The sequence below is a fragment of the Anomaloglossus baeobatrachus genome, chromosome 2 (assembly GCF_048569485.1).
Source record: "Anomaloglossus baeobatrachus isolate aAnoBae1 chromosome 2, aAnoBae1.hap1, whole genome shotgun sequence".
NCBI lineage: Eukaryota > Metazoa > Chordata > Amphibia > Anura > Aromobatidae > Anomaloglossus > Anomaloglossus baeobatrachus.
The window spans coordinates 121,129,439-121,151,150 of record NC_134354.1 but is presented as its reverse complement, the minus strand read 5'-3'; the positions used below and the strand labels follow the sequence as shown (position 1 = coordinate 121,151,150).

General features: G+C 42.0%; 1 protein-coding gene across 3 annotated transcripts in view; it reads right to left on the bottom strand.

Annotated features, from left to right (window-relative positions):
- Window positions 1-21,712, bottom strand: part of METTL16 (methyltransferase 16, RNA N6-adenosine) — a 135,794-nt gene that overhangs the window by 6,208 nt on the left and 107,874 nt on the right. For all 3 annotated transcript variants that reach the window (XM_075333224.1, XM_075333222.1, XM_075333228.1), the window contains exon 9: window positions 19,072-19,239. In XM_075333224.1, coding sequence (XP_075189339.1) covers window positions 19,072-19,239 — 168 coding nt within the window. The remainder of the gene's footprint in view (window positions 1-19,071; window positions 19,240-21,712) is intronic.

Sequence of the window (21,712 nt, the reverse complement as noted above, 5' to 3'; positions counted from 1 at the left end):
TCGTATCGTTGTCGGGATCGCTGGTAAGTCGTTGTGTGTGAGAGGCCCACCTTGTAATGCTAAATGCAACCCCTTTTCTGGCATACAAAGCAACCTTGCTAATCTTATTAAAATTCAATGCATGTCATAATGTAGTAAACTCTTGTACATTCCCAACATCTATTCAAATTTTCAAATCTTCTGGCTTTCACTGAAACTTGGATACATAATCAGTCACCACCTCCGCTGTGTTCCCTAGTACAGTGGGCAATATTTTCCACATACCTTAGAACATACATGTAAATGTTGGTCTTATTAATTCATTAAAATATGCTTTGCAGGTTATCACTCCAGTAATCTCACTTGTATTCCCCCCCTTTTGAGATCCACACCATAAGACTATTCCACCCCTTCACCCTGCGAGGGGCGGTTGTGTATCTCCCTCTGCACCAACCCCCAGTTGGTGAATCACTTTCCAACCTGGCTTCCACACCTTCTATTCTCTGACATTCTCACTTTCATTATGGAAAACTTTAACATTCCCATTGATTATCTAATCTCTTAACTTCCTCTTTAGGAAGTTCATAATTTACTAAATCGCTTAAGCATGAACACGGTAATACTTTTGACCTGGTCTATTTCCGACTTTGTCCAGTATATGACTTTACTAAGGCTGGGACCATATAGCAGAGCTGAGTGTCATGTGAGCATCCGATCGTGCAAGCGGACCTCAGCTGCGAGAGGGGGGGGGGTGGGCTGGCACTCGGGGGGGGGGGGGGTTGGCTGGCACTCAGGAGGGGCAGGCCAGCGCTGCGGAGGGGAGGGAGGGAATTATGTCCCTATCGCCTCTGTAGCTGGCTATTGCCATTCTCGCCCTGCACTCACGGTACACCTGTGTACTGTGAGTGGAGTGCGATTTTTCTCTCGCCCTATAGACTTGAATGGGTGAGAGAGAAACAAGTATCACACTACAGTCGCAGCATGCTGCGATTGTTTTCTCGGTCCGATTAGGGCTGAAAAAATAATCGCTCATGGGTGCTGACACACAGGTTAATATTGATCCGAGTGGAATGCGATTTTTTATCACACTCCACTCGCACCAATTTTCATGCCGTGTGGCTTAGGCCTAACTCTCCCTCTCTTTGACCACAATCTTTCTTTCCTTTTACATTAAGATCTGTACCCCACTCAGTACACCACTACATATTGCACACACAGAAATCCTAATCAATACCCTGTAACTAATGAAGAATATATAGTTATTGTCCCATATCTCCTCACTGTGCTGTCCCAACTTTGCTGTGAAATATTAAAATAAGAAACACAGTTCCCTGGGTGTAGCAGTAATACTTAGAAAGAAAACACCGACACAAGACAGCAACCCTACACAAAGGTTTTGGGAACAAAAAAAAAGAGCAATAGCGTATTATCCAGATAACAGCATTAAGCTCAAGGTAGCACCACTCATCTGATGCATTTGTGTAAAGCCCCCGTCACATTTAGCGACTTACCAGCGATCCCGAAAACGATGCGACCTGATAAGGATCGCTGGTAAGTCGCTGGGAGGTCACTGGTGAGATGTCACACAGTCAGACCTTACCAATGACTCAGTAACAATACAGGTCGCAGTAGCGACCTGTATAATGATCTCTGCTGTCATTGGGACCCTGTCACACAGTGTCAAACATAGCGATGTGTCCTGCCCAGCAGGACATCACCTTTGAAGAAAATGATTCAGGACATTCAGCAACGAACGGTGACCTCATAGCAGGGGCCAGGTCGTTGCTGGATGTTACACACAGCGACATCGCTAATAAGATTGCTGTTGCATCACCAAAACCGTGACTCAGCAGCGATGTCGCTAGCGATGTTGCTTAGTGAGACGTGGCCTTAAGACACAAGACTACGTGGATATTTGGAGGCAAGAAACCCAGTTGGTGCAGCGCCATAAACTGGTGAATCCAATGTAATGTTGATAATATAGGAATTGTGTGTAACCTGAACTGCTGGTATTTTAGTCAATAAAGGAATCCAATTCAGTAGAGAGATTAGTGTGCTTTATTTCTCGATGCAGTTCAAAGTATTCTTACTTCGTCAGGATTACTAGAGATATCACTGATAATGCAAATTCAAAGTGACCTTTACCAATCAGCCATCTGTGGCTATATACACAAGAGTCTTTTTGGAGTGTAAACTGAGTGGACACACATTTGTGTGGTTTTAATGAAGAAATAAGAATACTTTAATATGAGTCGAGAAATAAACCGCACTCATACCCTCTATTGGACTAGATTCTTTCATTGAATAAAGTACCAGCAGCACAGGTTACCCTCAATTTCTTATGCTATCAAGCAATCCCGGCATACGATGGAAACGCAATTTCTCCAGCGGTGAACTGGTTGTGCCTGAATGTCTGTGGAGAAAAATCACATTTGGCAGAAGATTTCATCCCCTCTAAATTTATGCTCAAAATATTTAATTCTGTCCTTTATCTTGCCAAACAACCTACTTCACCACCCTCACCACCTCACTAATCCAATAATCGAAAAAGGCTTTTCACTCCCTCCTTAAGGTACCGTCACACTAAGCAACTTACCAGCGATCCCAACAACGATAGGGATCGCTGGTAAGTTGCTAGGAGGTTGCTGGTGAGCTGTCACACTGCGACGCTCCAGCGATCCCACCAGCAACCTGACCTGGCAGGGATCGCTGGAGCGTGGCTACATGAGTTGCTGGTGAGCTCACCAGCAACCAGTGACCATCCCCCAGCGCAGCGTGGAAGATGCTGCGCTTGGTAACTAAGGTAAATATCGGGTAACCAACCCGATATTTACCTTGGTTACCACCGCACGGAGCTACACGTGCAGAGAGCAAGGGAGCAGCGCACACTGAGCGCTGGCTCCCTGCTCTCCTACTTACAGCACACATGGGGTTAATTACCTGATGTGTGCTGCAGCTACATGTGCACAGAGCAGGGAGCAGCGCACAATGCTTAGCGCTGGCTCCCTGCTCTCCTACTTACAGCACACATCAGGTTAATTAACCCGATGTGTCCTGCAGCTAGCTACATGTGCACAGAGCAGGAGCCAGCAGCACAGGCAGTGAGAGCGGCGGAGGCTGGTATCGAAGGTAAATATCGGGTATCCAAGGACAGGGCTTCTTGGTTACCCGATGTTTACATTGGTTACCAGCCTCCGCAGAAGCCGGCTCCTGCTCCCTGCACATTTAGTTGTTGCTGTCTCGCTGTCACACACAGCGATCTGTGCTTCACAGCAGGACAGCAACAACTAAAAAATGGCCCAAGACATTCAGCAACAACCAACGACCTCACAGCAGGGGCCAGGTTGTTGCTGGATGTCACACACAGCAACATCGCTAGCAACGTCACAAAAGTTGTTCGTTAGCAGCGATGTTGCTAGCGATGTTGCTTAGTGTGACGGGGCCTTTAGTCCTCAAATGCAGATCCTTACCCCTAATCTAACTGCACGTATAGTCTGGGCAAATATGTAAACGATAAAATGTAAAATATCCAGTAGGAAACTTTTTCACAAACCCCCAATAGCACAGATCCCATTCCCCCTGCACTTTTCAAGTTCATTTTCCACCTTTGAAGCAGTCAAAGTAGAAGTTACCAGGCTCTTCTCTTCTTCTTGCCCTACTACCTGCGCCACTGACCTTATTCCTTCATATCGTCTCTAATCTCTCTCTCCCCAGCTAACTAAAATATTTAATCTCTGTCTTTATTCTGGTATCATTTAAACATGTCAACATAACTCAATTAAAAAAAAAAACAAAAAAAAAACCCACAAAAAAAAAAAAAAAAAACAACCCAGCATTGACCATACCTGCTGTGCTAACTACAGACCTGCCTCAAACCTTTTCTTCATTTCTGAATTCCTTGAACTCAGTCAGATATCTTTCCGATAACTCTTTTCATGATGCTTAAGGCTATGTGCCCACGCTGCGGATTTACCGTGGATTTTGCCGCGGATTTGCCGCGGATTTTCCGAAAATCTGCAGCAGCGGCACTTCCAAGCCATTTCAATGGCATTTTGGAAATGCTGTGTCCATGCTGCGGATTTGCCGCGGATTTTGATCCGGAAAAATCTGCAGCATGTCAATTATTGTTGCGGATTTTGGTGCGGATTTTGGGTATAGAATGGGGAAAGAAAAAAAATCTGCATCAAAATCCGCGGCAAATTCGCGGTAATCCGCGGTAAATCCGCAGCAAAAATAAGGTGCGGATTTGCCGCGAAAGTCGCGGATTTTCATGCAGAAAAATCCGCAGGTACATTCTACCGTGGACACATAGCCTTATAGTCCGGTTTATGCTTTTTAGATTTTACAGAAACTTCCCTTCCCTTACTTAAGTCTCTAACAATTTATAAACACCTAAATCTGATGGTCAGTACTCCCTTCTGATTCTCTGGGATCTCTCTGTAGCATCTGACACCATGAATCACCAGCTCCTCCTCACTATTCTCCATCTCCATCGACCTCAAGGATACTGCTCTCTCGGCTCACTTTCTACATCTATTTCTTTTTTGTATCTTTTGCTGGCTTTTTTTTGTTTTACCTTTACTGCTAGGGTTGCTAAGGGTTCAGTTCTAGGTCCCCTTTTCTCTATACACCACCCCTACTTGATAAACTATCAGATTTATCACATACTTTTAGGCTACGTTCACACAGGGCATCTTTTGCTACGTTTTTGAGGTTACAAAGATGCACCTAAATGCATGCATTTCCTTCTTCCAGCAAAGTCTATGAGATTTATATTTTGCTGTCAACACTGGGCATCTTTTGTTGGCTGCATCTTGGCTGCGTTTTTCAAGATGCAGCATGTGAATTCTTTTTGTGTTTTTAAGCCCTTCAGTCAATAGATCTGACTTAAAAAATGCATTGGGCAAAACGTGCCAAAAACGAGGTAAAAACACATTGCGTTTTTGCCACGGTGCATTTTAAGGTGCACTCAAGATGCACTGACAATAAAGATGCCGCATGTGAACATGGCCTTAGACCCAGTTTTTTTCCAGAAACATCAAGGTTTCCAGGAGCTTTAAATTTGTTAAGAGGATTTGGAGAATTTCCACTTATTTTCCACTTCAAAATTACTCTGTGTACATAGCCATGGGGTGCCGATTGGTAAAGGTAAGCGTCCTTTAACCCCTTCTCGACCGGCCGATTTTTCGCTTTCCGTTTTTTTTGCCATTCTTTTTCTGAGACGTAACTTTTTTATTTCTCAGTCAATATGGTCATGTGAGGGCTCATTTTTTGCGGAACGAGCTGTACTTTTAAATGAAACCAAAAGTGTTACCATATAGTGTACTGGAAAACGGCAAAAAAATTCCAAATGCAGAAAAATTGCAAAAAAAGTGCAATAGCACTATTGTTTTTGCGATATTTTATTCACTGTGTTCACTATATGGTAAAACTGATGTGTGGGTGTGATGCCTCAGGTCAGTGCGAGTTCATAGACACCAAACATGTATAGGTTTAGTTTTATATAAGGGGTTGAACAAAAAAATCGGAAGTTTGACCGAAAAAAGTGGCGCACGTTTTACGCCATATTCCGTGACCCGTAGCCTTCTCATTTTTCGGGATCTATGGCTCAGTGACGGCTTATTTTTTGCGTCTCGAGCTGACGTTTTTAACGGTACCATTTTTGCGCAGATGATACGTTTTGATCGCCTCTTATAGCATTTTGCGTAAAAGTTGTGGCGACAAAAAAACGTCGTTTTGGTGTTTGGAATTATTTTGCCGCTACGCCGTATACTGATCAGATTAATTGATTTTATATTTTGATAGATCGGGTGTTTCTGAACGCGGCGATACCAAATATGTGTATATTTTTTATTTTTTTAACCCTTTAATTTTCAATGGGGCGAATGGGGGGGTGATTTGAACTTTTAGTTTTTTTTTTAATTTTTTAAAACTTTTTTTTTTAATTTTACTAGTCCCCCTAGGGGGCTATTGCGATCAGCATTCCGATCGCTCTGCACTATCTGCTGATCACAGCTATACAGCTGTAAACAGCAGATACGCTCTCTTTCTCTTTTGCTGTGCCGCTGGCACAGCGAAAGTGAAAGCAATTCATGTGTAGTACAGGAGTCATCACATGACCCTGTGCTACCATGACAACTATCGGAAGTCACGTGATCACGTCACGTGACTTCCGGTATCAGGCGGTAAGTAAAAGTTTACCGCGATCGAGCTTATAATGGCGCTGTCACATATTGACAGCGCCATTTAAGGGGTTAAACGGCACGAGCAGATAACGATTCTGCTCGTGCCTAGCAGGCACACATCTCAGCTGTGAAAATCAGCTGAGATGTGCGCCGATCGCAGCATGCTGCCGCCGGCAGACAGCGGGCATTAACATTATGACTGCTAGGACGTAATTTTACGGCCCGCGGTCGTTAAGGGGTTAAATTAGAAATTCCACCCATCAAACATTTATGGTAAATACTTTCGAGTTGCCATGAATAGCTCTTAATTTTTATTCTGGGCATTATGATTAATTCGGTATGACAATGTGGCCCTTGGACCGTAAAAAATGTGCACTCCTGCTCTATCATCATGTTATCACTGTATCGAAAATCGACTGTTTCCAATACTAAGCTTTTTTGAGTTCCCTTCCATTTACTAACCTAACCAAACCCGATACTGACATGTCCATGTGTGGTTCTACCATAACTCATTTGTAAGAAAGCAGCTGTGTCAAATAAAACTAAAAAAAACCTTTCATATATATTACAGACATACAGTGTTTCAAAATGTTAACTTTTTTTTGGCATGGATGACAAATAGTGAAACAAAGGTTGTTTATTGATAAGAAAGTAAAGTCATAAGGAGAGTTCAAGCGGTGTGTATAGGTGGGATTATACAGACATCACTTCTGTAGGGAATTGTCTTTCGGAAATACTACTATATTTTATTAGTGAAAAAAAATTCTGAAACATGTAGAAAAAGAAATGGTTTGTGTATCCTGTAACTTTACTATTTTTACATAAATGGAGCTATGTGAGGGATGGCTTTTGCATGTCAAGCTGTAGTTTCACTGATACCAATTAGGTTACACATGACATAATGATCACATTTTATTGCATCATTTTCAGGGACAGCAGAGGTATTTGAAAAGTTAAACGGAAGCGATTATGGCTAGTGTAGCACATCTGCCATGGATGGAGAAGGATCAGCTCTGGAGCTTTCTCCAAACACGCGCACTCTGACCGTGATGTACATGTACTGTAGGGTGCACAAAGGGGTTATGATCCAGCACAATAATGGACAGTGTTAAACTGATGGGAGAAGTGTTCGTCCATTTAGGCTGCTTTCACACTACGTTTTTTTAACATGCGTCCTGAACGTTTTTTTAACGCAAAAAACAGATCCAGTGCAAATGCGTTTTCATTTCAATGCATTTGCAATGGACTCGCGTCAATATGTGTTTGCGTGCGTTATAGTGAGGATCCAGCGACTTGCAGTTTTTTAACATTTTTCAAAAACGCTACTTGTAGCGTTTTTGAGCTGCGTCCAAATACTGCAAATTGCTGGATCCTGATTATACTGCATGCAAACGCAGGTGAACGCTGGCATGCTGATAGACAGGATCCTGCTTGCTCTACTGAGCATGCCCAGAAACCAGCCTGGTGTGATCAGTCTCTCTCTCCCCCTCCCTCTCTCCACCCTCCCCCGCCTGAGAGCTGCGGACACTCGTAACCAAGATAAATATGGGTAACCAAGCAAAGTGCTTCTCTTAGTTACCCGATATTTACGTTGGTTACGTGTGCATGGAGCCCGGCTCCTAGCAGCTACGAACGCTCGTAACAAAGGTAATTATCGGGTATCCAAGCAAGTTACCCGATGTTTACCTTGGTTACGAGTCTCCGCAGCTGTCAGAAGCCGGCTCCCAGTCTATCACGTTCAGTTCCACTGACTCCCGATCACATGACTCCAATGCCCGCCCATAAACTTAAAGTGACAGGATCCTGCAAAATAACGCATGCGTTTGCATGCGTTTTTTTGCTGTAAAAGCAGGATCCGCTTTTACAGCAAAAAAACGTTCATGACGCATGTTAAAAAAACGTAGTGTGAAAGCAGCCTTATCTATCCTTATTTATTGTCTGCCTATCTATGTACACACTCACACATTCTAAAATGATGTATATATTTTAATAAAGGGACTAAGTAGCTGTTGTCTGAATTAATTACAGTATTATGGTGCTAGGAATTCTTCCACAGTGCGCTTCCTGCCATCTCCCCGTTATTCCATACTAATTAAGCATTGCTGGCATCTCTTTGTAAAGACTAAGGACGCTTGTCTGTTTACTGTCAATTAACTTTTTGCAAATTGGATAAACTTGCTATAATATTTCACAAACTCATCTGTTCTTCCATCTGTCATTTTGCATTTTCATATGTAAAAACACACTTGGATTGTCGCTTAGCTTACATGCTAAACAAGAGATGTGAAAAAGGCAGAGCATTGAGTGAAAGGTTTTCCATCATATCAGCGTCTGCATTTGTGTCCCATATACACTACATGGAATGGAGGTCGAGCATGCGCACCTCGGCTCCATTGAAGTCTGAAGAGTTTTGTTATGAGTCCTTTTCTCAGGATCTCGGCGCAGATAGCAGTGATCAGACACACACCAAAAAGTAATTATCTCCTATCCTACTTTATTCCCACTCCTTACACTTTTGGGATTAATCCTATAACAATCCTAAAGAGTGGGTGTTTTTCTTTTAATTATGGTACTGTGTTGTAAGAACCATTGCCATTTAACATTTTAGTCACTGAAAATGTATTTTTTTGAGGGACAACCATTTTTTAAGGCACCATCTTGAAGTACATACAAGGCTATTTGTGCACTAGGACGTTTTTGCACTTCTCAAAAACGCTGTGTTTTTGGCCGCAAAAAAACCGCACAAAAACACACCCGCGGCAAAAACGCATGCTTTTTTACCGCGTTTTTGATCACTGCATTTTTCCAATGCATTGCATGGTAAAACGCAGGAAAGAATTGATATGTCCATTTTTATTTTTTTTTTTAGCTGAAAAACGCAGCTAAAAAAAAAATAAAAAAAAGTTGTGTGCGGACAACAAAAATGAAAAGTCAGACTTTGCTGGGGAAACCAAATCATGCAGTTTTTAGTCCAAAAACGCACCCGGAAAATGTGGAAAAAAGCCGCAAAAAACGCTTAGTGCGCACATAGCCTTAATGTATTAAGCCGCTTTCCATTTTTCTGGGGGCGGTTGAGGAGTGGTGGGACAGCGGATTAAAAAACAGCAGTCTGCAATCTTTTTCAGTTTTATATGTTCATTGTGCAGGAAATGTTAGGACAAATAAATTTGAAATTTCAGGATGATCCTAAAATGACCTCTAACCTTTTCAGGTGAACTTTATGTGACCTTCTCTAATCTTTTGGATGCACATGTCCAACTGTTCAATGTCTAAGTACTTTTTGCACAACTTGTTCTCTACCATGGAGCTTTATGGTAAAATTCACAATAGGTGTTTGAGCCATGAATTGCTCAATAAATTTTGGGGTTCAATTAGAATTGGTATTTAAACACTCCTCCCCATCATGTTGATCACATTCTGACACTGAGACCAAGACATAACAATTGATCACAAGAACCTCAACATTTAACAGAGAGTAGTAGATAGGGATATCAAACCGCGCCACTGACTCAGCCGATCCAGGAGATTATGGATTGATGTTGCTTTTATTCATTACACAGATCAAGTCAACGCGTTTCAGGAGTCACAGCTCCCTTCATCAGGACAGACTGGCAAGCAAAGGATTTGTTTTGCTTGCCAGTCTGTCCTGATGAAGGGAGCTGTGACTCCTGAAACGCGTTGACTTGATCTGTGTAATGAATAAAAGCAACATCAATCCATAATCTCCTGGATCGGCTGAGTCAGTGGCGCGGTTTGATATCCCTATCTACTACTCTCTGTTATCTGCCAATTTTGGGTCCGCTGCCGTGACTTGGATTTCTTAAAATGCTGTTATAGGCGTTGTGACTTTCACAACCCCTATAGGTGAGTAAGACCACCCTCCTTGACTCCCCCCCCCCTTTTTTCTGGGGTAAGACCCTATTGCGCTTCCTTTCCACAGTGTTTCCCCAAGAACCTCAACATTGTGAGGCTTCAAAGAGGATGTTCTCAGACAGAAATGGCTACTGAGCTTAGGGTGTCACAGAGTGTCATCAGCAGATTGCAACAGAGATACAGACAGACTGGAAGAATCACAGAAAATATATAGAAGTGGACGTCCTTTCGCCAAATAACATATTGATGATTGCTTCATTGTGAACAATGCACTTTGGGACCGGAAGATGAATGCCACACAACTCCAGGGACATTTAAGGGAGGTGAGAGGCCACCATTTGAAACCATTTACATCAGTGTAGTCTGTATGTTAGATGATCTGCAAGGGTACCTGACCACACCACCAGGCAAAGGCAGCATCTATGCTGGACGAGGGACCAGTAGACCTTACTGCTGTTCACTGTAGGAAAGTCGATTCACGCTGAACAGAAATGATGGCCACCAACAATGTTGGAGACGTTAAGGAGAGAGCTATGTATCACCCACTGTTGTCATGAAACAAACCTTTGGGGGTGGTGGTGTTTCAGTTTTGGCAGGTGTGTGAAGTCAGTACAGAACTACCCTACACTTTGGGAATGGTACAGTGACAAGCATCAAGAACTTGAAAAGCATTGTTAATCCAGGCATTGTGCTTCTGCATGAAAAACACAGGCCTAACTTCATCTTCATGGAGGACATTGCTCCAGCTGATCAAAATCGCATCATTAGGGAACGGCTGCTGGAGACTGCGGTACCTCAAATGGAGCGGCCTGCAGTTTCTCCAAAGCTGAATCCCATGGAAAACCTATGGGATCAGCTGAGTCACCATGTAGAGGCTGTAACTCCGTACCCCAGATCCTTAATGACCTGAGGGCCACCCTTCAAAAAGAGTGGGATGCCACTTGTGAACAGCAGAAGATGTCGTTGTCAAGCTAGAATTGATGGTTAAGGCCATAGGACAAGTTATTAAGACATTAACATTGTGGGGGGTAAACACACCAATGTTGCTGGATTTTGTTTCAATAAATTGTGAGATGATGAAATCACCATTGCATGCTTCTACTTAAATGCACTACTCTAATAAAAGTTCACATTGTGTGATATTTTAACAGTTAACATAAGTTTCATCTGAAAGACAAATATCCCCAACTTTTTGTGAGTATTGTAACCTGCAATACAGAGTTTATTAATACATTGGAATCATGAATATATTATTAATCATATCAGATTTTGCAAGAACACTTCCTAGCAAAGCTTAACCAACGAAATAAAATTGTAATCCTAAAACTATATATATATTTATTTATATATATTTATTACAGTCATGGCCAAAAGTTTTGAGAATGCTACAAATATTAATTTTTACAAAGTCTTCTGCTTAAGTTTTTCTAATGGCAATTTGCATATACTCCAGAATGTCATAAAGAGTGATCAGCTTAACAGCAATTACTTGCAAAGTCAATATTGGCTAAGAAAATGAACTTTAACCCCCAAAACACATTTCAACATCATTGCATTCCTGCCTTAAAAGGAGCAGCTAACATTGTTTTAGTGATTGTTCCATTAACACAGGTGTGGGTGTTGATGAGGACAGGGCTGGCGATCAATCAGTCATGATTAAGAATGACACCACTGGACACTTTAAAAGGAGGCTGGTGCTTGGTATCATTGTTTCTCTTCATTTAACCATGGTTATCTCTAAAGAAACACGTGCAGCCATCATTGCTCTGCACAAAAATGGCCTAACAGGGAAGAGTATTGCAGCTACAAAGATTACACCTCAGTCAACAATCTATCGCATCATCAAGAACTTCAAGGAGAGAGCTTCCATTGTTGCCAAAAAGGCTCCAGGGCGCCCAAGAAGGACCAGCAAACGCCAGGACCATATCTTAAAACTGTTTCGACTTCCTGTTCCTGCGCTGAGATGTGAGGAGGGAGAAGAAGCAGCTCCATACAGCCCCTGCAATATACAGCGACTAACAGAAGCAAACAGCACCCTAGACCAACATATAAAGGCTGCACTGAATTACCAGCTGTCAGTGCATGGATCGATATCTCCTCAGAAGTGGAGGAACACCATTCAAGCCCAGAGCAGAGCAGAGGGAGGAGGGGGTGAGTGCAGATAACATGGCACCCACAGTGAGGGGGAAGGAGGGGGAGGAGGGAGAGGAACCACAAGGGCTGCTGCAGCAATGTGCAGGGGGCCAAGATAACAGAAGAATTCAGAGTATGCAGAGTGGTACAGAGACATTGGGCTTAGGGGAAAGATATGAGATGGATTACAAAAGGCTGGCAAAAGAAGTGGCAGATCATCTGACAGCAGAAATCAGAGAGGCAATAGCAACCTCAGTGAAGGAGGCTCTGGCTGCGCTGCAGGAGGATGTGGAGCACCATGATATGAGACTGACAGAGGTAGAGCAAAGAGTTTCTGATGCTGAAGAGAATCTGACAAGATTGGAGGGCAGATTTAAGGAGCTAAACACTAATGCTCAGCTTATGAAGGATAAAATAGAAGATCTCGAAAACAGATCTAGGAGGAATAATTTAAGGCTGGTGGGTCTGCCTGAGACAGTGACAACAAAATATTTGGACTCAATCTGTGAAAAAGAATTACCCCAGGCTTTAGGCTTACCACATAGCTGCCGTGTAGAAAGAGCGCACAGAGTGGGACCCATAAGGGAGCAAAGAGATGGTCATAGTAACAATGATAATACCCCCAAGCAAGGTGAAATGTCCAGAGCAAGACAGGTTATTATAAAATACCTGGAATACAAAAATAAAGAAGAAATTCTACGGGCTTTCAGGAATAGGAAACAGGCACTATGCATTCAGGGACACAAGATTCTATTATTTGGCGACTATTCGGCAGAAGTCACACGAAAAAGAAAAGCATTTAGCCAGATCTGCACTGCCCTCTATCACAAAAACATTAAATTTCAGCTTTTATACCCAGCAATACTAAGAGTAAGAGGAGCAGATGGGGTCACAAAGACTTTTCGGGATCCTTCAGAGGCGGAGCGACAGATACTACAGGACGGGAGAACACGGCGACAGGAGAGGAATGGAAAAGAAGGGACTTTCACTGATCCGAAACATGCAGATCCTGCAAACATAACATCTGCAGTTAGACCCGACAACGAGCCAGAGTGGAGTCAATCGAGATCCAGACCAGCCAGTCCGAAGGAAAAGCGACAGATGGCGACTTCAGCTGGGAAAAGAGGAGGAAGAGGCAGCAGCTCATGAACAAGCAGGCAAGACAAGGACTTAACTTGAGACTGCTGACTGGAGCCGTATGGTGACAAATGTGCATTAACTCTCTAAAGTCTCGCCTACCTCCTTCTCTATCTCTTTTTCTTTCGCTCCCTTTTTCTCTCTCTCTTTTTCATGCTTATGACTTTTTCCCTTTTATCATTTACTAATGCTTTTTTTTTTTTCCTTCTCTCTCTCTTTTTCTTCTCTTAATGACGGTTTTAGAAGCTTGATAAATTTATAAAGGCTGTTTAGGGGCAAGGAGTTAATAGCCAATAGAGGGGGAGAGGTGACTTAGTGGGGTGGCTTCATGGAGAGCTTGACTTGAAGCAGGGGTTTGAAAGGAGTCTCAATCATCTCAGAAAAAATGGAAGACGTTAATTGTATTTGTAAAGTTGGGGATGGGAGGGGTTATATACAGTTGGGGGAGAGGAGGGGAGGGGAAGAGAGTTGGGGAATCCATGCGACACGGCCTGAAAAAGGAACTGTTGATTTTGGGGATTATGGTTAAGCTCATTACGTGGAATGTTAAGGGACTCAGATCGCCGCACAAACGAAATATGATACTACGTCATCTCAAGAAGCTTAAGGTTGATATTGCTTTATTACAGGAGACGCACTTGCAAAAGGATGAGTTCTTCCGTATGAATAAGATGTGGGTGGGAAGGGTATATGGGTCGGCCTCAAACGGTAGGAATAAAAAAAAACTTATAATAATAATAATAATAAAAACTTTGCACACGAGGTGGAAACACAAGATTCAGATGAAGAAGGAAGATACATACATATAAAGATTTCAGGTACTCAAGGTACTTTTAGTATCCATAATATATATGCACCCAATACGGAACAAAGGTTTTTTTTTTAAAATATAGCTAGTAAGATTTTGCTGGATGGGGATATATGTAAATTGGTGGGGGGAGACTTCAATAAAGTGGTTTCTCAGGAAGAAGACAGGAGGAGTCAGGGGAAGCAGGGGAGGAACACGGAAGGGTCGCTGAGAGCATTGTTAAATACCACTACACTACAGGATTGCTGGAGATTATATCACCCGCAAGAGAGAGAATTTACACACTATTCCCACCCACACGACTCTTGGTCAAGGATTGACCTTTGGCTGACAAGTGAGAATTTATTGCAGAGGGTAGAAGAGATAGTTATAGAGACTATGGTAATATCGGATCATAGCCCAGTGGTAGTCAGTATAGCTGACAAAGTTCAGAGAGGACAGGATTATATATGGCGCTTCCCCTCATTCTTGACTTTGGACGAGAACTTCCATAGAATACTGAGAGAATGGTGGGTGGATTATACATTGACGAATCAGGAGCACAGTGGGGAAACACTATTGTATTGGGAGACGGCTAAGGCAGTTTTGAGAGGAAAAGTGATAGGATATACGACAAAGGTGAAACGACAGGCACAAGTAAAGTTTCAGGAGGCTAGCCGAGCAGTCAGGGAAGCATATACTGACTTCTTAAAAAAACCATCAAGGGTGACAAAAGCAAAGTGGGTGGAGGCGAAGGGCAATTTTGAGAACTGGGTAGAAAGGAAAGAAGGTATGTACAGGACACAAGAAGAGGCAGCATTGAATCGTTTCGGGAACAAGGCAGGGAAGTTATTGGCAAATCTGGCAAGGGGACGACGACCGATGACACATATGACACTGAGAAACGCTGTGGGGAGTAAAACGACAGATCCCAAAGAGATAAACGACATTCTTGGAGACTTCTATGCAGGTTTATACAAAGAGGAGGGGTTAGATGATAGGAGAGAAGGAAATGAGTGGTTAAAAGGAACAAAAATGCCTACGCTCATGGAGGAAAATTTACAGGCTCTGAATAAAGAGGTGACGGAGGAGGAGGTGCTACAGGTTATAGGAGAGTTAAAAACGACAAAGGCCCCGGGACCAGATGGCTTTAGCGGCAGTTTTTTCAAAATTATGAAGGATCAAATCTCACCTATACTGACCGAGTTATTCAATAAGATAATGGACGGGGAAAGAATATCGGGTACACTTAATACAGCCTATATAAAGCTCATTCCTAAAGGAGGAAAGAATTTAGAAGACCCATCTAGTTATAGGCCCATCTCACTGATTAATCAAGACCTAAAAATTTTAGCGAAGTTGATGGCAAATAGGTTAGCGGCAGTATTGCCAGAGATTAAAGATCTCCCCCAGGCTGGCTTTGTTAAAGGACGTTCAGTGGTGACAAACATTAGGAAAGTAATGCTAGCAATTGATGTAGTAAAGCAGACGAGAGAAGGGGGGGAGGGGAATCCAGCCTTGATCACCTTGGACGCGGAGAAAGCCTTTGACAATGTGAGGAGGGATCACCTGCGCTTACACGGAGCTTTTAGGAATTTTGTGAGGGTCCTTTATGCAAATCCTCAGGCAAGAGTGAGTACCCCGGGATTTCTGTCAAAAACATTTCCTTTGATGAAGGGAACCAGGCAAGGATGCCCGATGTCACCACTATTGTTTAACTTGGCTATTGAACCACTGGCTAGACGTTTGAATGAGGGGGGGTGGTTTGAAGGGATCAAGGTAGGGAGGAAGTCATTGCACTCAGCCTTATTTGCTGATGATATAATCCTGTTCATGAGCAAACCTAAAACACAATTGAGTAGAGTCATAGAACAAATTGAGGAGTTTGGGAGGTTAGCAGGGTTTAGACTTAAAAAAACAAATGTGAAATTCTCTTCTTGGACGGAAAGAGAGCGGAGGGGGAGAGGGGTGCATTATGTGACATTCCAATAGCTAGAAATACAATTAAATACTTGGGAGTACAGGTTGGGAGGGATACAAAAACCATATATTCATTAAATTATTCCCCTTTGATCGAGAAAATTGAACGTGAACTGCAAGGTTGGGCAAATTTGCCGTTGACTCTTCTGGGAAGAAATCATCTAATAAAAATGATGAGCTTTTCCAAGCTTCTCTATCCAATGCAGACAATCCCATTGCTTCTTAAACACTCGGATGTGAACAGATTGACAAAAGCGTTCTCACGTTTTTTGTGGAAGGGATATAGGCCGAGGATTAGTGCCAAAAAGCTAATGTTATCAACAGAAAATGGAGGGATCAGACTACCTAACATCAGGGGGTACAATTTGGCCTGTATCTTAAGACTTGTAGTCGATTGGATTAGACGAACAAGTAGGTATTCTGACTGGGATATAGAGGCAGAATTTTGTAAACCTTGGGACCTGAGTTCAATCCTACATACCTCCATTCCAAATTTGCCGCCCAACATTAAACACTCACTGATTTGTAGAGACACAGTGATGACTTGGAAGGCGGTTAGGAAAAAGTTCAGGTTAGCCTGGAACATCTCCAAATTCCTTAATATTTGGGCTTGTCCTGACTTTCCACAGGGAAGGGAAAATGATCTCTTTAAAGAATGGAGGGAAAAAGGGATTGGAACTCTAAAAAACCTGATGCATGATACAGAACTGAGATGGATGACATGTGAGGAGTTGAGAGCAAAGTATGACTTGCGCCCATTCCAGACTCTCCAGTTTGAACAGATGAAACAAGGGATAATGAAGAAACTATGCAACATAAATAACGAATATGAGGCAAATCAGATGGATGCGATCATATTAAGGGACGTCCATGCCACAAAAATATCAAGTCTTTATGGAAATATGAGAGAAGTGTTAGTCCCTAACATATCAGGAAGAATGTTGGAAGGGTGGGCAAAGCAGTTGGGAGATCAAGAAGTGGAGGAGAAGATTTTGAATGGTTGAATGGTGGTGAGAAAGAAGATTGTGAATGAGAACTTAAGAGATACCCAATTCAGGATCATACATAGAGCTATCTATGGATTTAATATACTGAATGCAAGACATCCAGATAAGATGATGAGTTGTCCAAATTGTGGTACGGAAAAAACAGATCTATATCATGGGATATGGCAGTGCGAAAGGATTGAAAGATTTTGGAAACAAGTCCAAGGGGTAGTGAGGAAAATCTGGAATAGAAATGTAGAGTTAGATCCAATGGTCTGGTTATTTCACTATCAGCATCGGGAGGAGGGAGAGAAAGGGGGAGACAAGTTACCGAATCTTTTCCATGATATAGCAATGATAAGTAAAAGGGCTATTCTTCAGAAGTGGCTGGTGAAGGAAATACCAACAAAAGAAGAACATGTTAATCAATTGAAAAAACCGCTCATGTTGGAGAAGGTGATGGTGGAGAGGTGTAAAGAAAGGATGACAGCAAAATTTTTCAGTAAATGGAGAAAGTTCATAAGCGTTATATGTTCTAGAGAAGAAACAATACAAATAATGTCCACATTTGTGTCTATGGAATGGTACATGAAGGAAGACCTGTCAGGGTCCCTGTGCGAGCTGAAAGTATAGTTGGCCAAATTCTGGGTTGTGTCGCAAGGGGGGGGTGGGGGGTGGGAGGAATAGTGTTTATAAGTAATGTTTGTAACAAGTTATCAAGGAATGCTGAAGGGGGGTAGCGGAGACTGAATAATGGAAATATACATTGACGAAGAAGGGGAAGGAGCAAATTTGATGACCATGACAAATATTTGATCGATAAATTGTAGAGACTATGTTATTTGATATTTTGATTTGTTGACCCTTATTTTCTTCATTCTGTACCCTTTTTTACCATTACAAGAAAAGAAATAAAAATTTGGTTTAAAAAAAAAAAAAACTGTTTCAGCTGCGGGATCGGACTACCAGCAGTGCCAAGCTAGCTCAGCAATGGCAGCAGGCTGGTGTGAGTGCTTCTGCTCGCACTGTGAGGCAGAGACTGCTTGAGCAAGGCCTGGTTTCAAGGAGGGCAGCAAAGAAGCCACTTCTCTCCAGAAAAAACATCAGGGACCGACTAATATTCTGCAAAAGGTACAGGGAGTGGACTGCTAAGGACTGGGGTACAGTCATTTTCTCAGATGAATCCCCTTTTCGATTGTTTGGGACATCTGGAAAACAGCTTATTAGGAGAAGAAGAGGTGAGCGCTACCACCAGTCTTGTCTCATGCCAACTGTTAAGCATCCTGAAACGATACATGTGTGGGGTTGCTTCTCAGCCAAGGGAATCGGCTCACAGTCTTGCCTAAAAACACAGCCATGAATAAAGAATGGTACCAGAATGTCCTCCAAGAGCAACTTCTCCCAACTGTTCAAGAGCAGTTTGGCGACCAACAATGCCTTTTCCAGCATGATGGAGCACCTTGCCATAAAGCAAAGGTGATCACTAAATGGCTCGTGGAACAAAACATAGAGATTTTGGGTCCATGGCCTGGAAACTCCCCAGATCTTAATCCCATTGAGAACTTGTGGGCAATCATCAAGAGACGGGTGGACAAACAAAAACCAACAAATTCTGGCAAAATGCAAGCATTGCTTATGCAAGAATGGACAGCTATCAGTCAGGATTTGATCCAGAAGTTGATTGAGAGCATGCCAGGGAGAATTGCAGAGGTTCTGAAGAAGGGTCAACACTGCAAATATTGACTTGCTGCATTTACTCATTCTAACTGTCAATATAACCTTTCGGTACTCATAATATGATTGCAATTATAATTATGTATGTGATGTAAACATCAGACAAAACACAAAAACCAGAGGGCAACAGATCATGTGAAAATATAATTTTGGTGTCATTCTCAAAACTTTTGGCCATGACTGTATATATATATATATATATATATATATATATATATATATATATATACATATATATAGACACTCACAGGATTCTTTATGCTGTCTTGGCACCTACCTTCAGATCACTTAATGTCTTTTTTAAGAAGTCTGTGACTACAGAGATATCTTCTGAGTTATCAGAGCAGTCAGCCCTGTTCTTCAGCATTTTTAGAGTGGTCTCCATCATACAGATTGTCAATGGCTTACGCGTTTTTTCCAATTTCCTTTTTTTAGCAGGATGGTCCTAAATTAGAAAAAAATAGTATATCAGAATAAAATATATCTGAAGATGGAGTCGCTACTACAAAAGTTGGAAAAAAAAATCTGTAAAAATGGTTTAAAAATAGAAGTGCCAATAGTTTATCTTTAGTGGCCAAGAAATGTAAAGTGAATGGACAAAAAGTGAAATTCAATTCAAATCAATATTTGGTGTGGCCACCCTTTGCTTTCAAAACAACATCAAACCAACAATTTTTCTGCACACAGTCTTTGAGGGAACTTGGTAGGAAGATTGTTCCAAACATCTTGGAGAACTAACGTCAGAACTTCTGTGTATGTAGGCTTGCACAAAACGTTCTGTCTCACATTTAGTGATGCTGAGATTACAGATGAGCAAACCTGTAGAAGTTCGGTTCGGCGCATGCAGCCAAACCATACCTCCATAGGTTCGGACTTGGCCCGAACCATAATAAAAATCACTGATTGGCAGTGCGGGTCTCCACCCACACGCAGCCAGCCATAAGCAGATCACTTCCGGGAGAGGGTGGGTGGGCTTTTTCCATTTTATTTTTTTTTTGGGTTGCACGCTACATCTGATAACGCTTTTTTCTTACCCCCAGTGCGAGACCATCAAACACCGCAAGCAGCTCGCACTGGGCAGAGCACCGAACGTACCTGAGCATAGCATGCTCACATGAGTGAAGTTCATACATAAAGTGCCTGAACTCCGGGTTTGTTCATCTCTTGTTGAGATCAGGACTCTGTGTGTTCAAATCCCCACTTCCTGAGCCTGTTGTTCATATATATGCTGAGTATAGTTCTTAATGACACTAGCTGCATGTTTGGGGTTGTCCTGCTGCAGAAAAAAAAATGGGAGCCAGTCAGACGCCTCCCTGATGGTACTACATGATAGATAAGCATCTGCCTGTATACAAGTGTATATTTTGCTATTGAACTGAGGAAAACAAAAAATGGCCCACATTGGGCAGATAGACCCATTCTGTTTCAAAACTGCTATTAATGAATGATAGTAAAGTAAGCAGACTCTTGTACAGGAAGGAAAAAAATAGCTCAAGGCATGAAATGTATACTGCTAATGACAAGAATATTACAATTCTGTTTCAATTACGGAGCCTGAAATTTGAGGCACAGCATTTGCTTTAATTCGGAAAGCAGCGGCATGAAATGTTTTCCTTCTTAATTTGGTGTAAGAGTGGAGCAGTGAGAAAGATGCAAAGGGAACATTTCTTCATGGCATCACCCTCTTTACCAATTAGAGAGGAAATGTAAACATGGATTGCCTTACTCAGGAGTATGTATATTTTTTTTTTTATATATACTAAATGCAGTTGTCAACCAAGGAAACTTTCTGCAGCAGATGAAGGACAAATCATGCTAAATTAACAATGGAATCAGATAATGTCCAGCAGTGCCATCAGCTCAGAACTGGCAGCAACCAGTGGGACACAGCTACACTTAGCTACTATTTAGAGATGTCTGCTTAGAAGTGGGCTTCATAAAAGAATGTAGCAAAAAAAAAAAAAATATATACATAAATATATGTAACAGAAATCATTTTAATCCCCTTATGGCTGGAGAGCAGTACAATAAGTGTCTGAAGGCAAAAGTGAAGCACGGTGGAAGCTCCTTGCAAGTTTAGGGCAGCACTTTAGCACATGGGGTTGAAAATTTGTTCAAGATTCATGGTGTCCTCAATGCAGAGTTAGACAGCCAGATACTTATCCATCATGCAATACAATCAGGGAGGTGTCTGATTGGCTTTAAATTAATTGTGCTGCAGAACAACGACCCCAAACAAACAGAAAATATAATTAAGGACAAGAAGTCCTGGAAGTGATGATATGGCCCCCAGAGAAATCTGATCTCAACATCATTGAGTATTATTGGGATGACATGAAGAGATCGCAGGATTTGTGCAAGCTACATCCACAGAAGATATGGGGTTACTTCTCTAAGATATTTGGAACAATCTGCCTATGGGTAACCAGAAGAACTGATGCTGTGCTGTAGTGAAAGTAAATTGCGGTCACACCAAATACTGATGTGATTTAGATTTCTCTTTTGTTCATTCACTTTACATTTTGTTAATTGATAAAAATAAACTATTAACATCTATTTTTGAAAGCTTTCTTAGGCCTCATTCCCATGCCCGTGTTGTATCCGTTTTTAACATGGACACAGCACGCATCCATTTTAATCTACGAAGCTACACTCGTCTATGTATTTACATGGACCAAGTGCCAGTGCAAAACACAGAGACAAGTCCGTTTTTTCTGACAGCACCGATGACAATGGCCAATGCAAAACTATGGGTTTCTGAAAAACATGTACACCACAAGGATGGCATCAGTTTAACACTGAAAAGGATAGAAGAAGCTTTATCATTTATATATTGACCTATCTGTGAAAAACACTGATGACCGATAAATGTACACATGGACTGTACACCGATGACACCCTGATCCAAACACTGGTAC